Source organism: Arachis hypogaea, chromosome 9, assembly GCF_003086295.3.
Source record: "Arachis hypogaea cultivar Tifrunner chromosome 9, arahy.Tifrunner.gnm2.J5K5, whole genome shotgun sequence".
In the NCBI taxonomy this organism is placed as follows: domain Eukaryota; kingdom Viridiplantae; phylum Streptophyta; class Magnoliopsida; order Fabales; family Fabaceae; genus Arachis; species Arachis hypogaea.
The window spans coordinates 112,623,358-112,642,751 of NC_092044.1; the positions used below are offsets into that span (position 1 = coordinate 112,623,358).

The 19,394-nt window shown below is 38.8% G+C and overlaps 3 protein-coding genes and 1 long non-coding RNA gene across 4 annotated transcripts; 1 reads left to right on the forward strand and 3 right to left on the reverse strand.

Moving 5' to 3' along the window:
* Nucleotides 1-308: 308 nt before the first annotated feature.
* On the reverse strand, nt 309-797 carry LOC112709530 (uncharacterized). The gene has a single exon (XM_025761415.1). The coding sequence runs from the start codon at nt 795-797 to the stop codon at nt 309-311; it is 489 nt and encodes a 162-aa protein (XP_025617200.1).
* A 40-nt stretch (nt 798-837) lies between these two features.
* On the reverse strand, nt 838-2,091 carry LOC112709532 (uncharacterized). Its single transcript, XM_025761416.1, has 2 exons — nt 1,393-2,091; nt 838-954 (listed from the first exon to the last, which is right to left on the reverse strand). Exons 1-2 carry the CDS (start codon nt 2,089-2,091, stop codon nt 838-840), a joined length of 816 nt encoding a protein of 271 aa, XP_025617201.1.
* A 3,128-nt stretch (nt 2,092-5,219) lies between these two features.
* LOC112713088 (uncharacterized) lies at nt 5,220-6,272 on the forward strand. Its single transcript, XR_003158083.3, has 2 exons — nt 5,220-5,629; nt 5,945-6,272. It is a non-coding gene; the product is annotated as an uncharacterized lncRNA (long non-coding RNA).
* A 10,423-nt stretch (nt 6,273-16,695) lies between these two features.
* LOC140175227 (uncharacterized) lies at nt 16,696-17,274 on the reverse strand. The gene is made up of 2 exons (XM_072202178.1): nt 17,002-17,274; nt 16,696-16,812 (listed from the first exon to the last, which is right to left on the reverse strand). Exons 1-2 carry the CDS (start codon nt 17,272-17,274, stop codon nt 16,696-16,698), a joined length of 390 nt encoding a protein of 129 aa, XP_072058279.1.
* Nucleotides 17,275-19,394: the final 2,120 nt, after the last annotated feature.

Below are 19,394 nucleotides of genomic sequence, written 5' to 3' on the forward strand. Positions count from 1 at the left end.
CTTTCTGTGTCGTGTTGCTTTCTTGACGAGATATATTTATCTAAAAGTCCTTGTCTTGCCAACCTTTCAAGCAGATCTTTTGCCACCACACACTCGTCTGTTGTATGATCGAACTTTTGATGGAAAGCACAGTGTTTGCTTCGATCCACATACTTTTGATCTTGGTATGACCCTACTCTGATAGGTGGTTTGATCAGTTTGTTGTGCAGAATTTTCTTGATTATGTCCTCCCTTTTTGTGTTGAATTTTGTGTATGAGTCGAACTTCGGCGCTAGTTTGAATGGTTTTTGGGGGTCTTTACTTGTAGGTCAGTGTGGCCTTTCCTCTTCTTTTTTGGTTGGCCTTTTGCTTCTTCTGGCCACCCTGAGCTCTTCAATTTCAATTTGACCCTGGGCTTTTTCTCGAAACTCCTCCAGCATTTTCGGTTTTGCCATTGCTATTGCTTCCTGGAATTTTTCGGGACAGAGTCCGCTTTTGATGGCGTGTAGCTGCACTTCGTAGTTAAGATTGGGGATTTGCATAGCTACTTCTGTGAACCGCATCATGTACTCCTTTAAGCTTTCATGTTGTTCCTGTTTGATCGTGCCGAGATAGTTCGAGTCTCGCACGTAGATTTTGGATGCTGCAAAATGATTTATAAATAATTTGGCAAACTCTTCAAAGCTTGATATAGATCCTGCAGGTAAGTTAGAAAACCATAATAAAACAGCTCCATCTAAGAAGGTTGGAAAAGATAGGCACAAGATGGGATCGAAGTCACTATTGAGAAACATCCGTTGGCGTGGGACGACTGTCATCACTTCGAGGATCCAGTTCGACCAGAGTTGGTATTTTTTTCTAGTTGTACACCGTGTGTATCCGAGGTATTTCTTCCTTCTTGACTGCTTTGAGGCTTGCGTTGTAGCATTGTCTTGCCTCCTTGTGGTCGACATATATCGTCCCTACTGCGTTATCCTGCAAAGAAAATTTTACACAAAGATGAATTGTTGAAACAATGGCTCCAAAGGCGTTCAGTGATGGACGCCCTAGGATGATATTATAAGGGCTGGGGCAATCAACCACTAGGAATTGAATGTATAGTGTTTTATTGTTTGGAGATTCTCCAACTGTTGTTTTTAGCCAAATATACCCTGATACCGATACCTTTTCTCTAGACAACCCTACCAATTCTCCAGGTGACGATTGTAGTACGTTGTCGCTCAAGTGCATCTTTTTGAAGGTTGAGTAGAACAAGACATCGGCGCTGCTTCCTGGATCGAGCAGGACCTTTTTTATTATTAACTCTCCCATGTGGACTGAGATGACAACAGGGTCGTCTAAGTTCGGGCAGGTTGTTTTGAAATCGGCCGCGCTGAAGTCGATGTGGGAGGTCGGAACCGACGTTTGTCATACCGGATGAGATCCTTCCATTGTCATCATTGCTCGGTAGCTTCTTTTCCTTGCTGAAGTGGTATTTTTGCCGCTAGCGAAGCCTCCTGAAATGTAATTGATTATCCCCTTGGATGGGGGTGTTACGACTTGTTTTTGCTTGCTTTCTCTTTCAACTTCTCTTTCTGTGTCGTGTTGCTTTCTTGACGAGATATATTTGTCTAAAAGTCCTTGTCTCGCCAACCTTTCAAGCAGATCTTTTGCCACCACACACTCGTCTATTGTATGACCGAACTTTTGATGGAAAGCACAGTGCTTGCTTCGATCCACATACTTTTGATCTTGGTATGACCCTGCTCTGATAGGTGGTTTAATCAGTTTGTTGTGAAAAATTTCCTTGATTATGTCCTCCCTTTTTGTGTTCAATTTTGTGTACGAGTCGAACTTCGGCGCTAGTTTGAATGGTTTTCGGGGGTCTTTACTTGTAGGTCGGTGTGGCCTTTCCTCTTCTTTTCTGGTCGGCCTTTTGTTTCTTCTGGCCTCCCTGAGCTCTTCAATTTCAATTTGACCCTGGGCTTTTTCTCGGAACTCCTCCAGAATTTTCGATTTTGCCACTGCTATTGCTTCACGGAATTTTCCGGGACAGAGTTCGCTTTTGATGGCGTGTAGCTGCACTTCAGAGTTAAGATCGGGGATTTGCATAGCTGCTTCTGTGAACCGCATCATGTACTCCTTTAAGCTTTCATGTTGTTCCTATTTGATCGTGATGAGATAGTTCGAGTCTCGCACGTAGATTTTGGATGCTGCAAAATAATTTATAAATAGTTTGGCAAACTCTTCAAAGCATGATATAGATCCTGCAGGTAAGTTAGAAAACCATAATAAAGCAGCTCCATCTAAGAAGGTTGGAAAAGATCGGCACAAGATGGGATCGAAGTCACTATTGAGAAACATCATTGATTCAAATTTTTCGAAGTCACTATTGGGACGACTGTCGTCACTTCGAGGGTCCAGTTCGGCCAGAGTTGGTATATTTTTTGAGTTGTACACCGTGTGTATCCGAGGTGTTTCTTCCTTCTTGACTACTTTGAGGCATGCATTGTAGCATTGTCTTGCCTCATTGTGGTCGATGTATATCGTCCCTACTGTGTTATCCTGCAAAGAAAATTTCACACAAAGATGAACTGTTGAAACAATGGCTCCAAAGGCATTCAGTGATGGACGCCCTAGGATGATATTATAAGGGCTGGGGCAATCAACCACTAGGAATTGAATGTATAGTGTTTTATTGTTTGGAGATTCTCCAATTGTTGTTCTCAGCCAAATATACCTGATACCGATACCTTTTCTCCAGAGAACCCTACCAATTCTCTGGGTGACGATTGTAGTGCGTTGTCGCTGAAGTGCATCTTTTTGAAGGTTGAGTAGAACAAGACATCGACGCTGCTTCCTGGATCGAGCAGGACCTTTTTTATTATTAACTCTCCCATGTGGACTGAGATGACAACAGGGTCGTCTAAGTTCGGGCAGGTTGTTTTGAAATCGGCCGCGCTGAAGTCGATGCGGGAGGTCGGAACCGACGTTTGTCGTACCGGACGAGATCCTTCCATCGTCATCATTGCTCGATAGCTTCTTTTCCTTGCTGAAGTGATATTTTCACCGCCAGCGAAGCCTCCTGAAATGTAATTGATTATCCCCTTGGATGGGGGTGTTACGACTTGTTTTTGCTTGCTTTCTCTTTCTACTTCTCTTTCTGTGTCGTGTTGCTTTCTTGATGAGATATATTTGTCTAAAAGTCCTTGTCTCGCCAACCTTTTCAAGCAGATCTTTTGCCACCACACACTCGTCTGTTGTATGACCGAACTTTTGATGGAAAGCACAGTGCTTGCTTCGATCCACATACTTTTGATCTTGGTATGACCCTGCTCTGATAGGTGGTTTGATCAGTTTGTTGTGTAGAATTTCCTTGATTATATCCTCCCTTTTTGTGTTGAATTTTGTGTGCGAGTCGAACTTCGGCGCTAGTTTGAATGGTTTCCGGGGGTCTTTACTTGTTGGCCGGTGTGGCCTTTCCTCTTCTTTTTTGGTCGACCTTTTGCTTCTTCTGGCCTCCCTGATCTCTTCAATTTCAATTTGACCCTGGGCTTTTTCTCGGAACTCCTCCAGCGTTTCCGATTTTGCCACTGCTGGCGTGTAACTGCACTTCGGGGTTAAGATCAGAGATTTGCATAGCTGCTTCTGTGAACCGCATCATGTACTCTTTTAAGCTTTCATATTGTTCCTGTTTGATCGTGCTGAGATAGTTCGAGTCTCGCACGTAGATTTTGGATGCTGCAAAATGATTTATAAATAATTTGGCAAACTCTTCAAAGCTTGATATAGATCCTGCAGGTAAGTTAGAAAACCATAATAAAGCAGCTCCATCTAAGAAGGTTGGAAAAGATCGGCACAAGATGGGATCGAAGTCACTATTGAGAAACATCATTGATTCAAATTTTGTAACATGGATTTTAGGATCTCCGATCCCCTTGTACAGTGTTAGGGTCATTGAAAGTGTAAAATTTTTAGATATTTTAAAGCTCATTATTTCTTCGGAAAAGGGATTAGTCCGTCGTCTTGCTTTTTTGGGGTTGGTTTCCACCGTCTTTGCGTTTGATTCTGATTGACGCTCCTCATGCTGATCGGTATTTGCTTTCTTGTTGGTCTTCTGCTCGTCATTGTTCTGCATTGCTGCCAACAGTTCGGCCATTCGCTGGTTTTCCGCGAGCAAGGCAGAATTTGCAGCTAATAGGTCAACGTTGGTCGGATTGGTCGAGAGAGTTACCAAATGGTCCGTCATGGTTCAGTTCCTGAAAGGAAAGAAAATACAAGGCCAATGTGAAATTGTTAGCTCGGAAAAAACTAGAAGGTGAGGCTTTTTGCCCCACAGTGGGTGCCAAATGTTCGTGCAAGGATACTCGTCTCTGTGCTATACGTCGGACTCCAGGTGTTACTGAGGAGATGACCGGGTCTGCGACGAGGAGCACCTTGCTTGAACACGGACCGAGTGAGGTACCTGCAAAAAGAACTCCGATGTTCAAGTTAGTAAAGAATATTTTCAATATACTAGTACCAGAACGAAATACTAGTGTGAGTAGTCTAGATGCCTTTGGTGATTTTACAGTTGCCGTTTTATAGACTTTTTGGATTGAATCCGTTTAGTGATTTGTTGGAGTGAATCCTGGTTTGGGCCGAGATTTTTGGATGGTTATTGTTATCGTGTTTATCCGCTACCTACCTGCTTCTTTAACGTGCTAACGTGGCCGAGATATAGGATGTAGGTTCTGATTTTGTAGGATACAGTACACCACATATCCAAAATATTGACTCACTTAATCAATAAATTAAAAAAAATGTGTGCTGTAAATAAAAGTTTTATATTATGCGCAAATTTTTTTATATTATATTTACAAGTTTTTTTATTTTGTAAAAAAATTTCTATGCTAAAAAATGCAAATAACAAAAAACAGTGACATATAGACGTACCTTTTATTAATTTAATTAAATTTAATTATAAAAAAATTGTACATGTAATATTATTGAATTTTTTTATCTTCTTTTTGTACTTACAAAATTTTTATGTAATTTTTACAGAAATCTATATATACAAATTAACAGTCAGTTATATTAAATTATTTAATATTTTTATTTGTTATTTTGACGTTAAAAACATTTCATATAAATCGTCATTTATCTTATTTTATTTTATTGTATCCAACGCAATCCGTAATCATTATCTATGATCATATTCTTGATCATGGGATACTCTCAAAATTCTCAAATCTGAGTACGGTGATGTTTCTGTACAAGGATCTCGATTAAGTCAAGCGGTGGCATGTGTAATCCTATGAAACAATACACTTGGACTTCTACTTTCTTTCATCCTTTTTTATTCTAATCTTAAATCAAAGGTCGCTAAAGTGGACCTGATACACTTTGAAGTATAATATTATTATTATTATTTTGTGTGCCTAGCTACTTTCACTATATAGAATATACTATATAGTGTCAAAATAAAGTACTCAATCATAGATAATAATTAATCCTCCTTTATAAATACATGAGGTAGGAATCAAGGAAATCAAAACCTACATCATCGTTATTATCATGGCTTCTTACTCTGTATCATGTTTCTTCGGTGCAAGTGCGACTTCAAATCGCTGGCAAATAAAGCTCTCCCAACCTTAAGCCAAGATAAGATTGCAGTGCTTTAAGGACAATGGTAATTAATACATATATTCTTGTACTCGCTACTCAATCTATCAATCCTTAACAAGATGTGTTCATGAGTTGAAATTATTCATCCTTGATAAAAGCAAATTAATTCAAGGGGAAAAAACAAATTAAAGATTCAAGATCATGACTCGCAAACACAGCAAAACGATTTTATATTATATATTAATTTATTTCTGTTCTTGTTAACAAAAATTTATTATTATCAACAAATGATATATTTTTTCATTTTATGATACCATATCAAATATCAGAGTTTATTTTTTACAAAAAAACATGTTTTATTTTGTGATTGTTTTGGCAGATAAGCCAGCAGACATTGTTGATGCAAATTTGAGTGTTTTGAGGGCAAGAATTGAAGAATTGAAGAAAAGGGATGGTGGGTGGAACTATAACAAGCTGAATAATAATGAATACGAGGTTTCAAGGTATAAGAGAAATTCAAAAATAGTAACAGAATACGTAGAGATGTTGGGTATGGCATGTGGTGCAATTGGACTCGTCTTTCTCATTGGTTCTATTAGCATCTACCTTGTGTCCCTTCTTGTTTATATATCAAAATGAATCACTTAGCTTGTTTCTTCTTCTACCTACCAAACATCAAATATATCATGGATCATCTTTAATTTGTCTTTTTCTATCTACATGGATGTCTTTGTTTCAAATTGAAATTTGAATGTGTATATATATCTAAGTGTTCTCCCTTCCCCGTGCATAAGTTGAAGAAACTAATAATACTCTCAAACAAGCGTGTTTCTCAGGCGGTGATGATCATCAATAACTGCAATTCTCTAAGATCCAAGAAGAATAAAATATTATTAAATAATAAAAAAAAGTAATCATAGAGTCGAATTTCATTTTGATACATGATTCAAATGTCCGTGATATAAAAAGATTAAATATTATTTAAAAATTATTAATTTACTTTGATATACTTTAATTTTTAGTTATTTAATCATTGGATTGGATTTTATGTTTATAAGTTTTAGAATATTTTTTTATTATGACTTAATAAAAAATGATAAGTATCTTCTTAGTTATTGTAGTTATAGTATTCTGTGGTTAGAAATTTGAATTTTTTTATTTCGTAGTAAAATCATGATGTAGATAAATAAAATTGAATGGATTTTTCTCTTATTGTATTGAAAAAATTGGATAGAAGGTTGATGAGTTCTTCCGATTTAATTTATAAATTATGATGTGTATAAGTGAGATTGAAGAATTTTTTTAAAAAAAATTAGTAAAAATTATAGTAAACCAACTCCCTCTATTCAATTTTAATTTTTTTATTTTTATTTTTATTTTGTTGTATTTTTTATTTTATTTAAATTTTTATCTTTTATTTATCTTATCACATTTATTTTCACAATATAAAATAAAATATTATTTTTACGAAATAATGGAGATCCGAGGTTAAATAATACTATAGAAATGCTTGCAACATTTGCTAGATTAATAATAAACTTCTTGTCACAAAAAAAAAAAACTAAAAACAGACAAAAATCATTGGATCCATGCCCTTGAGTTTAATTACAGATAAGTTTAAGAAATCAACTACCACCACGGCAGCATTTTTCATCTGAAACAATATTTAAAAAAATATTATCTAAGAATTAAAAAGAGTTGTCTTTGAGTAACATTTTTAGATCTAAAAGTAATTTAATCAATATTGAAATAATTTTGTTGGCATTTATATATGTATGTTAGTAACTATGCATGTGAGTTCTACTAGCTGGCTAGTAAACTTGTTCTTCATAGCGTGGAGACTAAAGCTTTCATTAGAAAGTGGAAAAGCCGAATAAATTATATATTACTTTCACATTGTCGTGACAAATAAATGAGATGTAATTACTAATAACACAAAGCCAACTGCTTCTCAAGAGTTTTTAATATTGACGTCATTTTATATCAAGATATAAATATCTACTTTCATCTTTAAGGGTCTTCTTCGCATGATGCAGTGTTGATGAGTTTCAACCTCAATAAAAACATATATATTGTTAACTAAATATAGAATTTTAGCAAGATTTTACTAAGATAGTTTGAATATTATTAAAATATTATTAGAGTTGTTAGTAGTTGGGAGTTAAGTTAGTAATAGCTCGTAATTAGTAGATGAATATTTATGAAATTAGTTGAAAATATTTGTATAAATAGCATGACTTTTATATCATGTAAAACAACTTCAACACAACAACTTCATATATAATATTATCTCTTATTCTGCTCTCTTCTCGCAGAAATTCAACAAATATTGTCCAGAATAATAAAATAAATAAATAAATAAAAGTAAATTTGTTTATAGGAGAGAAAACAGACATCTTTAGAAATAGCGGACTGGAGTACCAAAATGGGAGGTTTATTTTTTAAATTATATATATAAAGAATGTTAGAGGCTTATCACAAATTATTATTTTTTGCCATTATTTAACCATTAAAATTCAATTCATTTAGTTTAATAATTCAATAACACACTTTATCCTATATTTTTAAATATAAATGACTAAGTAATGATAAAATATAATAAATTTTGATAATTTTCTAACATTTATATATATATATATATATATTACTTTTTTATACACCTTTAGTACACATTTCTTTATAATATAAAAAGAATTCAATAAAAAAGTGTCCAACCATTTTAAAATTAAGTTGCTTCTTCCTCTTCTATCATTATTATTAACATGGTCATCATATATATATATATAACTTTTTTATACATTTTTAATACACATTTCTTTAGGTGTCCAAATATTTTAAAATTAAGTATTTAACTAAATTACAGCACACTTCTTTTTTGAGAGTATGTATATATATGCTACAACTGCTTTTTTTTTCTTTCTCCTCCTCTTCTTCATTTTCATTATCGTTTATTGATGTCGTCTTTTTCAATGACATCATCATCATCTCTGTCGTCGTCATCATTTTCTTCTCTTGTTTTTCTTCAATACTTGTTTGATTTTTTTCATCGTCTTCTATCATTATCATCACCATCATAGTTGTCATCTTCTTTAAGCAAATAAAAGCACAAAAAATTTTATTCACACCATAGAAATTTTGATGCATAGTACAAAATTTTTTAAAAGACCACATACTTAGAGTATTAACACTCAACCAATAAAATACACCCAACACAAAATTTTAGTACACAATATATAAATTTTTTAAATTTTGGTGCACAATACAAAATTTTTTAAAAGACTATATGTTTAAAAGATTGACATTTAACAAAAGAAATTTTTGGCACACTTAACATAAATTTTTAAAAAACCACATGTTCGTGCAAGGATACTCGTCTCCGTGCTATACGTCGGACTCTAGGTGTTACTGAGGAGATGACCGGGTTTGCGACGAGGAGCACCTTGCTTGAACACGGACCGAGCGGGGTACCTACAAAAAGGACTCCGACGCTCAAATTAGTAAAAAATATTTTTCAATATACGAGTACCAGAACGAAATACTAGTGTGTAGTCTAGATGCCTTTGGTGATTTCAGCAGTTGCCATTTTATAGACTTTTTGGGTTGAATCCATTTAGTGATTTGTTGGAGTGAATCCCGGTTTGGGCTGAGATTCTTGGGTGGTTATTGTTATTGTGTTTATCCGCTGCCTACCTGCTTCTTTAACGTGGCCGAGGTATAGGGGGTAGGTTCTGATTTTGTAAGGTGCAGTACACAGCCCCCAAGCTTAACTTGCCTGGGTTTTTATTTTTAGCAAGTTGAGCTTAAGTCGACCTATATCTCGGTCTTGGCAGCCCCCAAGATCAACGCTGCGTTTTGTTAGGTCTTGTGGTTTGCAATCTGTAATTTTTGAAAAGATGGTTTAATGATTAATTATTGGATTCAAAGGGGTGTTTTTTTCCCTTTTTTAGGAAAACGTGTTGTAGTTATTTCACTTAATGACTGCATCTGAACCATTTTTGACCCCTGGTTCCTTAGCAGTTCGTCTTTTTACTTTTCCACTTAGTTAGTGGGTTGTAATAGGCTTTTACTGTTTCTTTCTCTTGGAAAATCTCAAAAAGTCACTCCTTTTTACTCAAATTTTGACCGAAAATGACTTCCAAAGGTTAGAATTTTCTTCTTCTCCGTCTTCTACTCTTTCTCTATATCTTGTCATAGTTTAGTCTGTAATGGAAAAGAAAAAGTTGAAGAAAAAGCAGAAAGTTGTTGAGGTTAAAAAAGATGATCTTTATTATTGGGTACATGACGATGTTAAGACCCGTGCTTCTTCGTACTGTAGTTTTGATTCTCTTCGAGAGCTTCGTGCCATGAAATTGACTAAGGATGATTCTAATGTTGCTATCGAACTTCTGCCCTGCTCGAGTGAGGATAGGGTTTGTGAGCGTAGGGGAGATTGGGGGTACTTCTATATGTATTCTCCTTGTTTATCTAAGTTGTATATTAGGTTTCCTTTTTCTTCTTTTGAATGCGACGTCTTGACTCAGCTGAATTGTGCCCCTTCCCAACTACACCCGAATTTGTGGGTGTTCCTGAAGGCGTACTAGTGTTTGATGGATTTTCTTGAATATTCTCCTTCTCTTGGGATTTTCTTTTCTCTGTTTCAGTCCAAGGGAGTTCGAAAGGGTTTATGGGTTTGTTTGAGTAGCTTTTCCGGTCGTTCTATATTCCTTCTTTATAAGTCTTCTTTTAAAAATTTCAAATTCCTATTCGTCAAAGTCCGATTTGTAGAAACTGAATACCCTTTTTATCTTGATGATGAGTTGATGGAGAGGTATCCGCTTTATTGGTGTTCCGAGCCTATGTAAGTTCTCGAGGCTTATAGGACCGAGGAGGAGGATTTAGTTATTGACTTTTTGGTAAAAAATTTTGCCTCTGGAGAGTGCCTTTCGATTTCTGAGATGTTGAATTTTGAAAAAGAGAATGATAGGGAGGGGTTGAGGACGTATATAGGTAATATATATATATATATATATATATATATATATATATATATAATATTAGTCTATTGTTTGATAATTGATGTTTGTTTGTGCTTATTTGTAGGAGGACGGGTTCCGCATCTAACGTCATCCAGGCTTTAGTCTTTCCTTGATAAGAAAAAGGAGAAAAGTGTGAGTACCTCTGTGTTTCCGAAGACTGGTGAGGAGGGTGTTGCTTTCTCTACTGCGCAGCCAGTTTCTTCAAAAAGAAAAAGGGACGAGTCTGACAATTCTTTGGAGGTGCTGTCTGAAGGGGGTAAAGCTCCTGCCGAGGTTTCAACCTCGGTTTTTTTATCATCAACGTAAACTCCATGGTTTCATTCCTGGGGCGAATGCTCATTCTTTGTGGAGTGATCAATTTTCCCTGGCCGAGCTCTCTGAGAGGGCTTCCCAATTTTCTGGGGACATGGTGCTTACCCGCCGTGCCGGGGTGGAAGCCTTAGGTAAATATGTTCAGGTAGTTTTTGACTCTCTTTTTCTTCCATCTCCTCTCTTTTTTTTTTTGATTGGGTTTAATATTACCCTGTCAGTTTGTTGCTACTCGTCTACTGTGTGTTAGTCGTACCACCGAATTTCTTGGTGCCGAGCAACAAGTTGATGTTGATAAGTTTGCTGCTCTAGAGCGTTTGGTGAAAGAGAATGAGGGGGTTATTATTGACATTACAGCTAAGATGAAGGAGAAGGAAGATGCTGTTACCGATATTGCTGCGAAGTTGAAGGAGAAGGAGCAGGAAGTATGTCATCTTCAGGATCAGATTCAGACTCTTCAGGCCGAGATAAGGGATAATGACAAGACAAAAGGTGAGATGATTGCCCGTATTCATGAGCTGGAGGATCAAGGTATAGAAATGTTTACCTCGGGGTTTGATCGAGCTGTTTCTCAGGTGTCGCTGTTTGTTCCCGGGTTTGATATTCGTCAATTTGATGTGACGAAGATAGTTATTAATGGAGAGTTAGTTCAAGATGAGGCTGGCGATGATCATGATGAGAATGTTCCACCGCCTATTTGATATCTTGGTAGAAAGTAGTTTGGATTTGTATTTTGTTTTTTGAAAAACTTGTCAGTTTTTGTTCCAACGTTAATGATTGATTGTCTGAACTATGGTTTCGGAATGGCTTTGCTATGTTATGCTATATGATTCCAACGTTTATACCTTGTTGGTTCGTAATATGTTTAGAATATGACTGCATAGTATAGTAAATGTATGCTTTTATTCATATGTAATTGTTCCTCATGTTTGAGGTTTGCAGGATGGTCGGCCTCGTTAAAACCTACCCGAGTAAACCCTCCTTAGGGAAAAACCTCGTGGCTAGGAAAAAGAGTACCTGGCCATCCTGCTTCTTACAACATCATGATTAGCTATAGTAGTATTTAAGTGACGAAATATTCCATGTATTTGGTAAGGCTGTTCCGTTCAATGTCTCTAAGCAGTAGGCACCTCTTCCGATTACTTTGGCGATCCGAAAAGGTCCTTCCCATGTTGCTGCTAACTTTCCATGGCCTGGTGACTTCCGAATATTTTCTAGTTGTCTGAGCACTAGGTCTCCTTGTTTAAGGATCCTTGGTTTTACTTTCTTGTCGTACTGACGCTTCATAGCTAGTTGCATTGACTTTTGTCTTAGCTCTGTGTAATTGCGTTCTTCCTCAACGACGTCAATTTCGGCACGCCGAGATTGTTCATTGGCACTCTCATTGAAGTGTTCGGTCCTGGTCGAGCCTTGGCTGATTTCCAAAGGGATTACGCACTCTGTTCCGTACACTAAGCGGAAAGGGCTTTCTTTTGTCGTGGTTTGAGGAGTTGTGTTATAACTCCACAGTATTTCTGGTATAAGTTCGGCCCAGCGACCTTTATCCTCGGTCAATTTTTTCTTAAGGGTCTGCAAAATCACTTTATTAGCTGCCTCTGTGAGCCCATTGGTATGTGGGTGCTCGACAGAGGAAAAATGGTGTCTTATATTCATGTTAGTTAAGAACGAGGTGATTTTTTTTATCATTAAATTGCCTGCCGTTATCGGAAATAATTTCTCTTGGTAAACTACATCTACAAATAATAAATTTCCAAATAAATTTTTGTACCTTGTCCGAGGTGATTTTTCCAAGTGGTTATGCTTATATCCACTTTGTGAAGTAATCAATAGCCACCAAAAGGAACTTTACCTGGCCTGGCGATGTTGGGAATGGTCCGAGGATGTCCATGCCCCACTTGTGGAATGGCCAGCTGGCGTCGGACATATGCAACGTCTCGGCTGGACTGTGTATTAGTGGCGAGCATTTTTGACACGAATCGCATTTTCAAACCTTGTTCGTGCAGTCCGACCTTAAGGTCGGCCAATAGTAGTCTGGGCGCAAGATTTTTGCTGTCAGGCTTCTGCCTCCGATATGGTGTCCGCAAATACCTTCATGGACTTCGTCGACTGCTGCTCTTGCGTCATCTCCTGCGAGGCATTTAAGTAGTGGTTGGAAAAAACCACGTCTGTATATATGATCTCCTATTAGGGTGTAATTGGTTGCTTTTCTTTTGAAAGATGTCGGATTGCCTTCTGGCACTACTCCTGTCTTTAGGTATTGTATTATGGGGGTTCGCCAATCTCCTTCCCGTGACACATATAAAACATACTGCATATCTAGGCTAGATTTCGTTAGTGTGAGATGTACCAGATTTTCTAAGTGTTTGTCATCTCTATATGTTGCTAGCTTTGATAGTATATCTGCTCTGCTATTTTGTTCTCGGGGTATATTCGTTATTTCAAATGTTTGAAAACTTTTTATCATGTTTTTAGTAATATGTAAGTATTCTTCCAAGAGGGGATCTTTAGTTTGGAAGTTACCGGTTACCTGTTGTACTACGAGTAAGGAATCACAATATACTTGCAAGCTTGGCACTTGAATTTCTTTTGCGAGTCTTAGTCCCGCTAATAACGCCTCATACTCGGCTTGGTTGTTTGTTGCCTGGAACAGAAATTTTATTGATTGCTCGGCGTATACCCCTGTTTTGTATTTTAGCAGTATTCCTGCTCCGCATCCGTTGTCATTGGATGCTCCATCTACATATAATTCCCATGGCTCGGCTTCCTCTACTTCATTGGTGAATTCGGAGATAAAATCGGCCAGGGCTTGGGCCCTGGGGGATCCTATGGACTGATAAGTAATGTCGAATTCTGAGAGTTTGACCGACCATTTTGTGAGTCTTCCTGCTAGGTCAGGTTTTGCTAGGATTTGTCGAAGCGGTTGATTGATTCAAACTATAATTCGGTATCCTTGAAAATAATGTCGTAGCCTCCGATCTGTGGCAATTAGTCCAAATGCTAATTTCTCTATCATTGGGTATATCGTCTCATCACCCTATAGGACTTTACTTACAAAGTATATTGGGTGTTGTTCTTTTTCGTTATCTGTTACAAGTACCGAACTGATTGTGTTAGTTGAAATTGAAAGGAATAGATGTAAAGGCTTACCTTGTTCCGGCTTTTTCAATATGGGTGGTGACCCTAAGGCATTTTTGAATTTTGTGAAAGCTTCTTCACATTCCTCTATCTAGATGAATTGATCGGACTTTTTTAAGGTGTTGAAGAAGTGATATGATTTTTCTGCTGCTGCTGGCAAGAAGCAGGAAAGAGCTGCTAACTGACCTGTTAGCTGTTGGACCTCTTTCTTATTCCAAGGAGATTGCATGTTGATTACTGCGAGACAGGGTTTGCCTCTATCCCCCTGTTGGTTAATAGGAAGCCGAGGAACTTTCCTTATTGTACTCCGAAGGCGCACTTTTCTGGATTCAATCCCATATTGTGTTTTCTGAGCTGTTCGAATACCTCGGTCAGGTCGTCCTTGTGCTGTTCCTCTGAGGTTGACTTTACTACCATGTCGTCTACATATATTTCAATGTTTCTTCCGATCTGTTCTTTGAACACTTTGTCCATTAGCTGTTGATATGTTGCCCCCGCGTTTTTTAGCCCAAAGAGCATGACTTTGTAACAGAAGTTCCCTTGATCGGTGACGAATGTTTTTTTTTCTTCGTCTCCCGGATGCATGAGAATTTGATTATAACCTGAGTAGGTATCCATGAAGCTAAGTACTAGGAAACCTGAGGTGTCATCTACTAGCCTGTCTATGTTGGGCAGTGGGTAACCCTCTTTGTGGCATGATTTGTCTAAGTCGGTAAAGTCTACGCACATGCGCCACTTTTCCGAGCTTTTTCACACCATTATGACGTTTGCTAGCCATGCTGAAAATTGTAGTTCCCGGATAAACCCTGCCTCCAGGAGCTTTATTGTTTCTGCCTCGGCTGCCTTTCTCCTTTAGTCTCCAAAGTTTCTTTTCTTTTGTCGTATAAGTCGGGTATTGGGGTTGACTGCCAACCTATGGCAGATAAAATTGGGGTCGATACCAGGCATGTTCGCCGGTCTCCATGCAAAAAGGTCGGCGTTTGTCTTTAGTATTGTGATAATGTCGTCCTTCTGTCCTGCAATGAATGCGGATCCTATGTTAGTGAATTGTTCTTCCTGACCTAATTGTACCTTTTCAAGGTCATCCGTTGGCGTGGGACGACTTTCGTCACTTCGAGGGTCCAGTTCGGCCAGAGTTGGTATATTTTTCGAGTTGTACACCGTGTGTATCCGAGGTGTTTCTTCCTTCTTGACTGCTTTGAGGCTTGCATTGTAGCATTGTCTTGCCTCCTTGTGGTCGACGTATACCATCCCTACTGCGTTATCCTACAAAGAAAATTTCACACAAAGATGAATTGTTGAAACAATGGCTCCAAAGGCGTTCAGTGATGGATGCCCTAGGATGATATTATAAAGGCTGGGGCAATCAACCACTAGGAATTGAATGTATAGTGTTTTATTGTTTGTAGATTCTCCAATTGTTGTTCTCAGCCAAATATACCCTGATACCGATACCTTTTCTCCAGAGAACCCTACCAATTCTCTGGCTGACGGTTGTAGTGCGTTGTCGCTGAAGTGCATCTTTTTGAAGGTTAAGTAGAACAAGACATCGGCACTGCTTCTTGGATCGAGCAGGACCTTTTTTATTATTAACTCTCCCATGTGGAATGAGATGACAACAGGGTCGTCTTAGTTCGGGCAGGTTGTTTTGAAATCGGAACCGACGTCTGTCGTATTGGACGAGATCCTTCCATCGTCATCATTGCTTGGTATCTTCTTTTCCTTACTGAAGTGGTATTTTTGCCGCCAGCGAAGCCTCCTGAAATGTAATTGATTATCCCCTTGGATGGGGGTGTTACGACTTCTTTTTGCTTGTTTTCTCTTTCTGCTTCTCTTTCTGTGTCGTGTTGCTTTCTTGACGAGATATATTTGTCTAAAAGCCCTTGTCTTGCCAACCTTTCAAGCAGATCTTTTGCCACCACACACTCGTTTGTTGTATGATCGAACTTTTGATGGAAAGCATAGTGTTTGCTTCGATCCACATACTTTTGATCTTGGTATGACCCTGATCTGATAGGTGGTTTGATCAGTTTGTTGTGCAGAATTTCCTTGATTATGTCCTCCCTTTTTGTGTTGAATTTTGTGTACGAGTCGAACTTCGGTGCTAGTTTGAATGGTTTTTGGGGGTCTTTACTTGTAGGTCGGTGTGGCCTTTCCTCTTCTTTTTTGGTTGGCCTTTTGCTTCTTCTGGCCACCCTGAGCTCTTCAAATTCAATTCGACCCTGGGCTTTTTCTCGAAACTCCTCCAGCGTTTTCGGTTTTGCCACTAATATCGCTTCCTGAAATTTTTCGGGACAGAGTCCGCTTTTGATGGCGTGTAGCTGCACTTCGGAGTTAAGATCGGGGATTTGCATAGCTACTTATGTGAACCGCATCATGTACTCCTTTAAGCTTTCATGCTGTTCCTGTTTGATCGTGCTGAGATAGTTCGAGTCTCGCACGTAGATTTTGGATGCTGCAAAATGATTTATAAATAATTTGGCAAACTCTTCAAAGCTTGATATAGATCCTGCAGGTAAGTTAGAAAACCATAATAAAACAGCTCCATCTAAGAAGGTTGAAAAAGATCGGCACAAGATGGGATCGAAGTCACTATTGAGAAACATCTGTTGGCGTGGGACGACTGTCGTCACTTCGAGGGTCCAGTTCGGCCAGAGTTGGTATTTTTTTTCTAGTTGTACACCGTGTGTATCCGAGGTATTTCTTCCTTCTTGACTGCTTTGAGGCTTGCGTTGTAGCATTGTCTTGCCTCATTGTGGTCGAAATATACCGTCCCTACTGCGTTATCCTGCAAAGAAAATTTCACACAAAGATGAATTGTTGAAACAATGGCTCCAAAGGCGTTCAGTGATGGACGCCCTAGGATGATATTATAAGGGCTGGGGCAATCAACCACTAGGAATTGAATGTATAGTATTTTATTGTTTGGAGATTCTCCAATTGTTGTTCTCAGCCAAATATACCCTGATACCGATACCTTTTCTCCAGAGAACCCTACCAATTCTCCGGGTGACGATTGTAGTACGTTGTCGCTGAAGTGCATCTTTTTGAAGGTTGAGTAGAACAAGACATCGGCGCCACTTCCTGGATCGAGCAGGACCTTTTTTATTATTAACTCTCCCATGTGGACTGAGATGACAACAGGGTCGTCTAAGTTTGGGCAGGTTGTTTTGAAATCGGCCGCGCTGAAGTCGATGTGGGAGGTCAGAACCGACGTTTGTCGTACCGGACGAGATCCTTCCATCGTCATCATTGCTCGGTAGCTTCTTTTCCTTGCTGAAGTGGTATTTTTGCCACTAGCGAAGCCTCCTGAAATGTAATTGATTATCCCCTTGGATGGGGGTGTTACGACTTCTTTCTGTGTCGTGTTGCTTTCTTGACGAGATATATTTGTCTAAAAGTCCTTGTCTTGCCAACCTTTCAAGCAGATCTTTTGCCACCACACACTCGTCTGTTGTATGACCGAACTTTTGATGGAAAGCACAGTGCTTGCTTCGATCCACATACTTTTGATCTTGGTATGACCTTGCTCTGATAGGTGGTTTGATCAGTTTGTTGTGCAGAATTTCCTTGATTATGTCCTCCCTTTTTGTGTTGAATTTTGTGTACGAGTCGAACTTCGGCGCTAGTTTGAATAGTTTTCGGGGGTCTTTACTTGTAGGTCGGTGTGGCCTTTCCTCTTCTTTTTTGGTCGGCCTTTTGTTTCTTCTGGCCTCCCTGAGCTCTTCAATTTCAATTTGACCCTGGGCTTTTTCTCGGAACTCCTCCAGCGTTTTCGATTTTGCCACTTCTATTGCTTCATGGAATTTTCCGGTACAGAGTTCGCTTTTGATGGCATGTAGCTGCACTTCGGAGTTAAGATCGGGGATTTGCATAGCTGCTTCTGTGAACCGCATCATGTACTCCTTTAAGCTTTCATGTTGTTCCTGTTTGATCGTGCTAAGATAGTTCGAGTCTCGCACGTAGATTTTGGATGCTGCAAAATAATTTATAAATAGTTTGGCAAACTCTTCAAAGCTTGATATAGATCCTGCAGGTAAGTTAGAAAACCATAATAAAGCAGCTCCATCTAAGAAGGTTGGAAAAGATCGGCACAAGATGGGATCGAAGTCACTATTGAGAAACATCATTGATTCAAATTTTTCAAAGTCACTATTGGGACGACTGTCGTCACTTCGAGGGTCCAGTTCGGCCAGAGTTGGTATATTTTTCGAGTTGTACACCGTGTGTATCCGAGGTGTTTCTTCCTTCTTGACTACTTTGAAGTTTGCGTTGTAGCATTGTCTTGCCTCCTTGTGGTCGACGTATATCGTCCCTACTGCGTTATCCTTCAAAGAAAATTTCACACAAAGATGAATTGTTGAAACAATGGCTTCAAAGGCGTTTAGTGATGGACGCCCTAGGATGATATTATAAGGGCTGGGGCAATCAACCACTAGGAATTGAATGTATAGTGTTTTATTGTTTGGAGATTCTCCAATTGTTGTTCTCAGCCAAATATACCTGATACCGATACCTTTTCTCCAGAGAACCCTACCAATTCTCTGGGTGACGATTGTAGTGCGTTGTCGTTGAAGTGCATCTTTTTGAAGGTTGAGTAGAACAAGACATCGGCACTGCTTCTTGGATCGAGCAGGACCTTTTTTATTATTAACTCTCCCATGTGGACTGAGATGACAACAGGGTCGTCTAAGTTCGGGCAGGTTGTTTTGAAATCGGCCGCGCTGAAGTCGATGCGGGAGGTCGGAACCGACGTTTGTCGTACCGGACGAGATCCTTCCATCGTCATCATTGCTCGGTAGCTTCTTTTCCTTGCTGAAGTGATATTTTCGCCGCCAGTGAAGCTTCCTGAAATGTAATTGATTATCCCCTTGGATGGGGGTGCTACGACTTGTTTTTGCTTGCTTTCTCTTTCTACTTCTCTTTCTGTGTCGTGTTGCTTTCTTGATGAGATATATTTGTCTAAAAGTCCTTGTCTCGCCAACCTTTTCAAGCAGATCTTTTGCCACCACACACTCGTCTGTTGTATGACCGAACTTTTGATGGAAAGCACAGTGCTTGCTTCGATCCACATACTTTTGATCTTGGTATGACCCTGCTCTGATAGGTGGTTTGATCAGTTTGTTGTGCAGAATTTCCTTGATTATATCCTCCCTTTTTGTGTTGAATTTTATGTACGAGTCGAACTTCGGCGCTAGTTTGAATGGTTTCCGGGGGTCTTTACTTGTAGGCCGGTGTGGCCTTTCCTCTTCTTTTTTGGTCGACCTTTTGCTTCTTCTGGCCTCCCTGATCTCTTCAATTTCAATTTGACCCTGGGCTTTTTCTCGGAACTCCTCCAGCGTTTCTGATTTTGCCACTGCTATTGCTTCC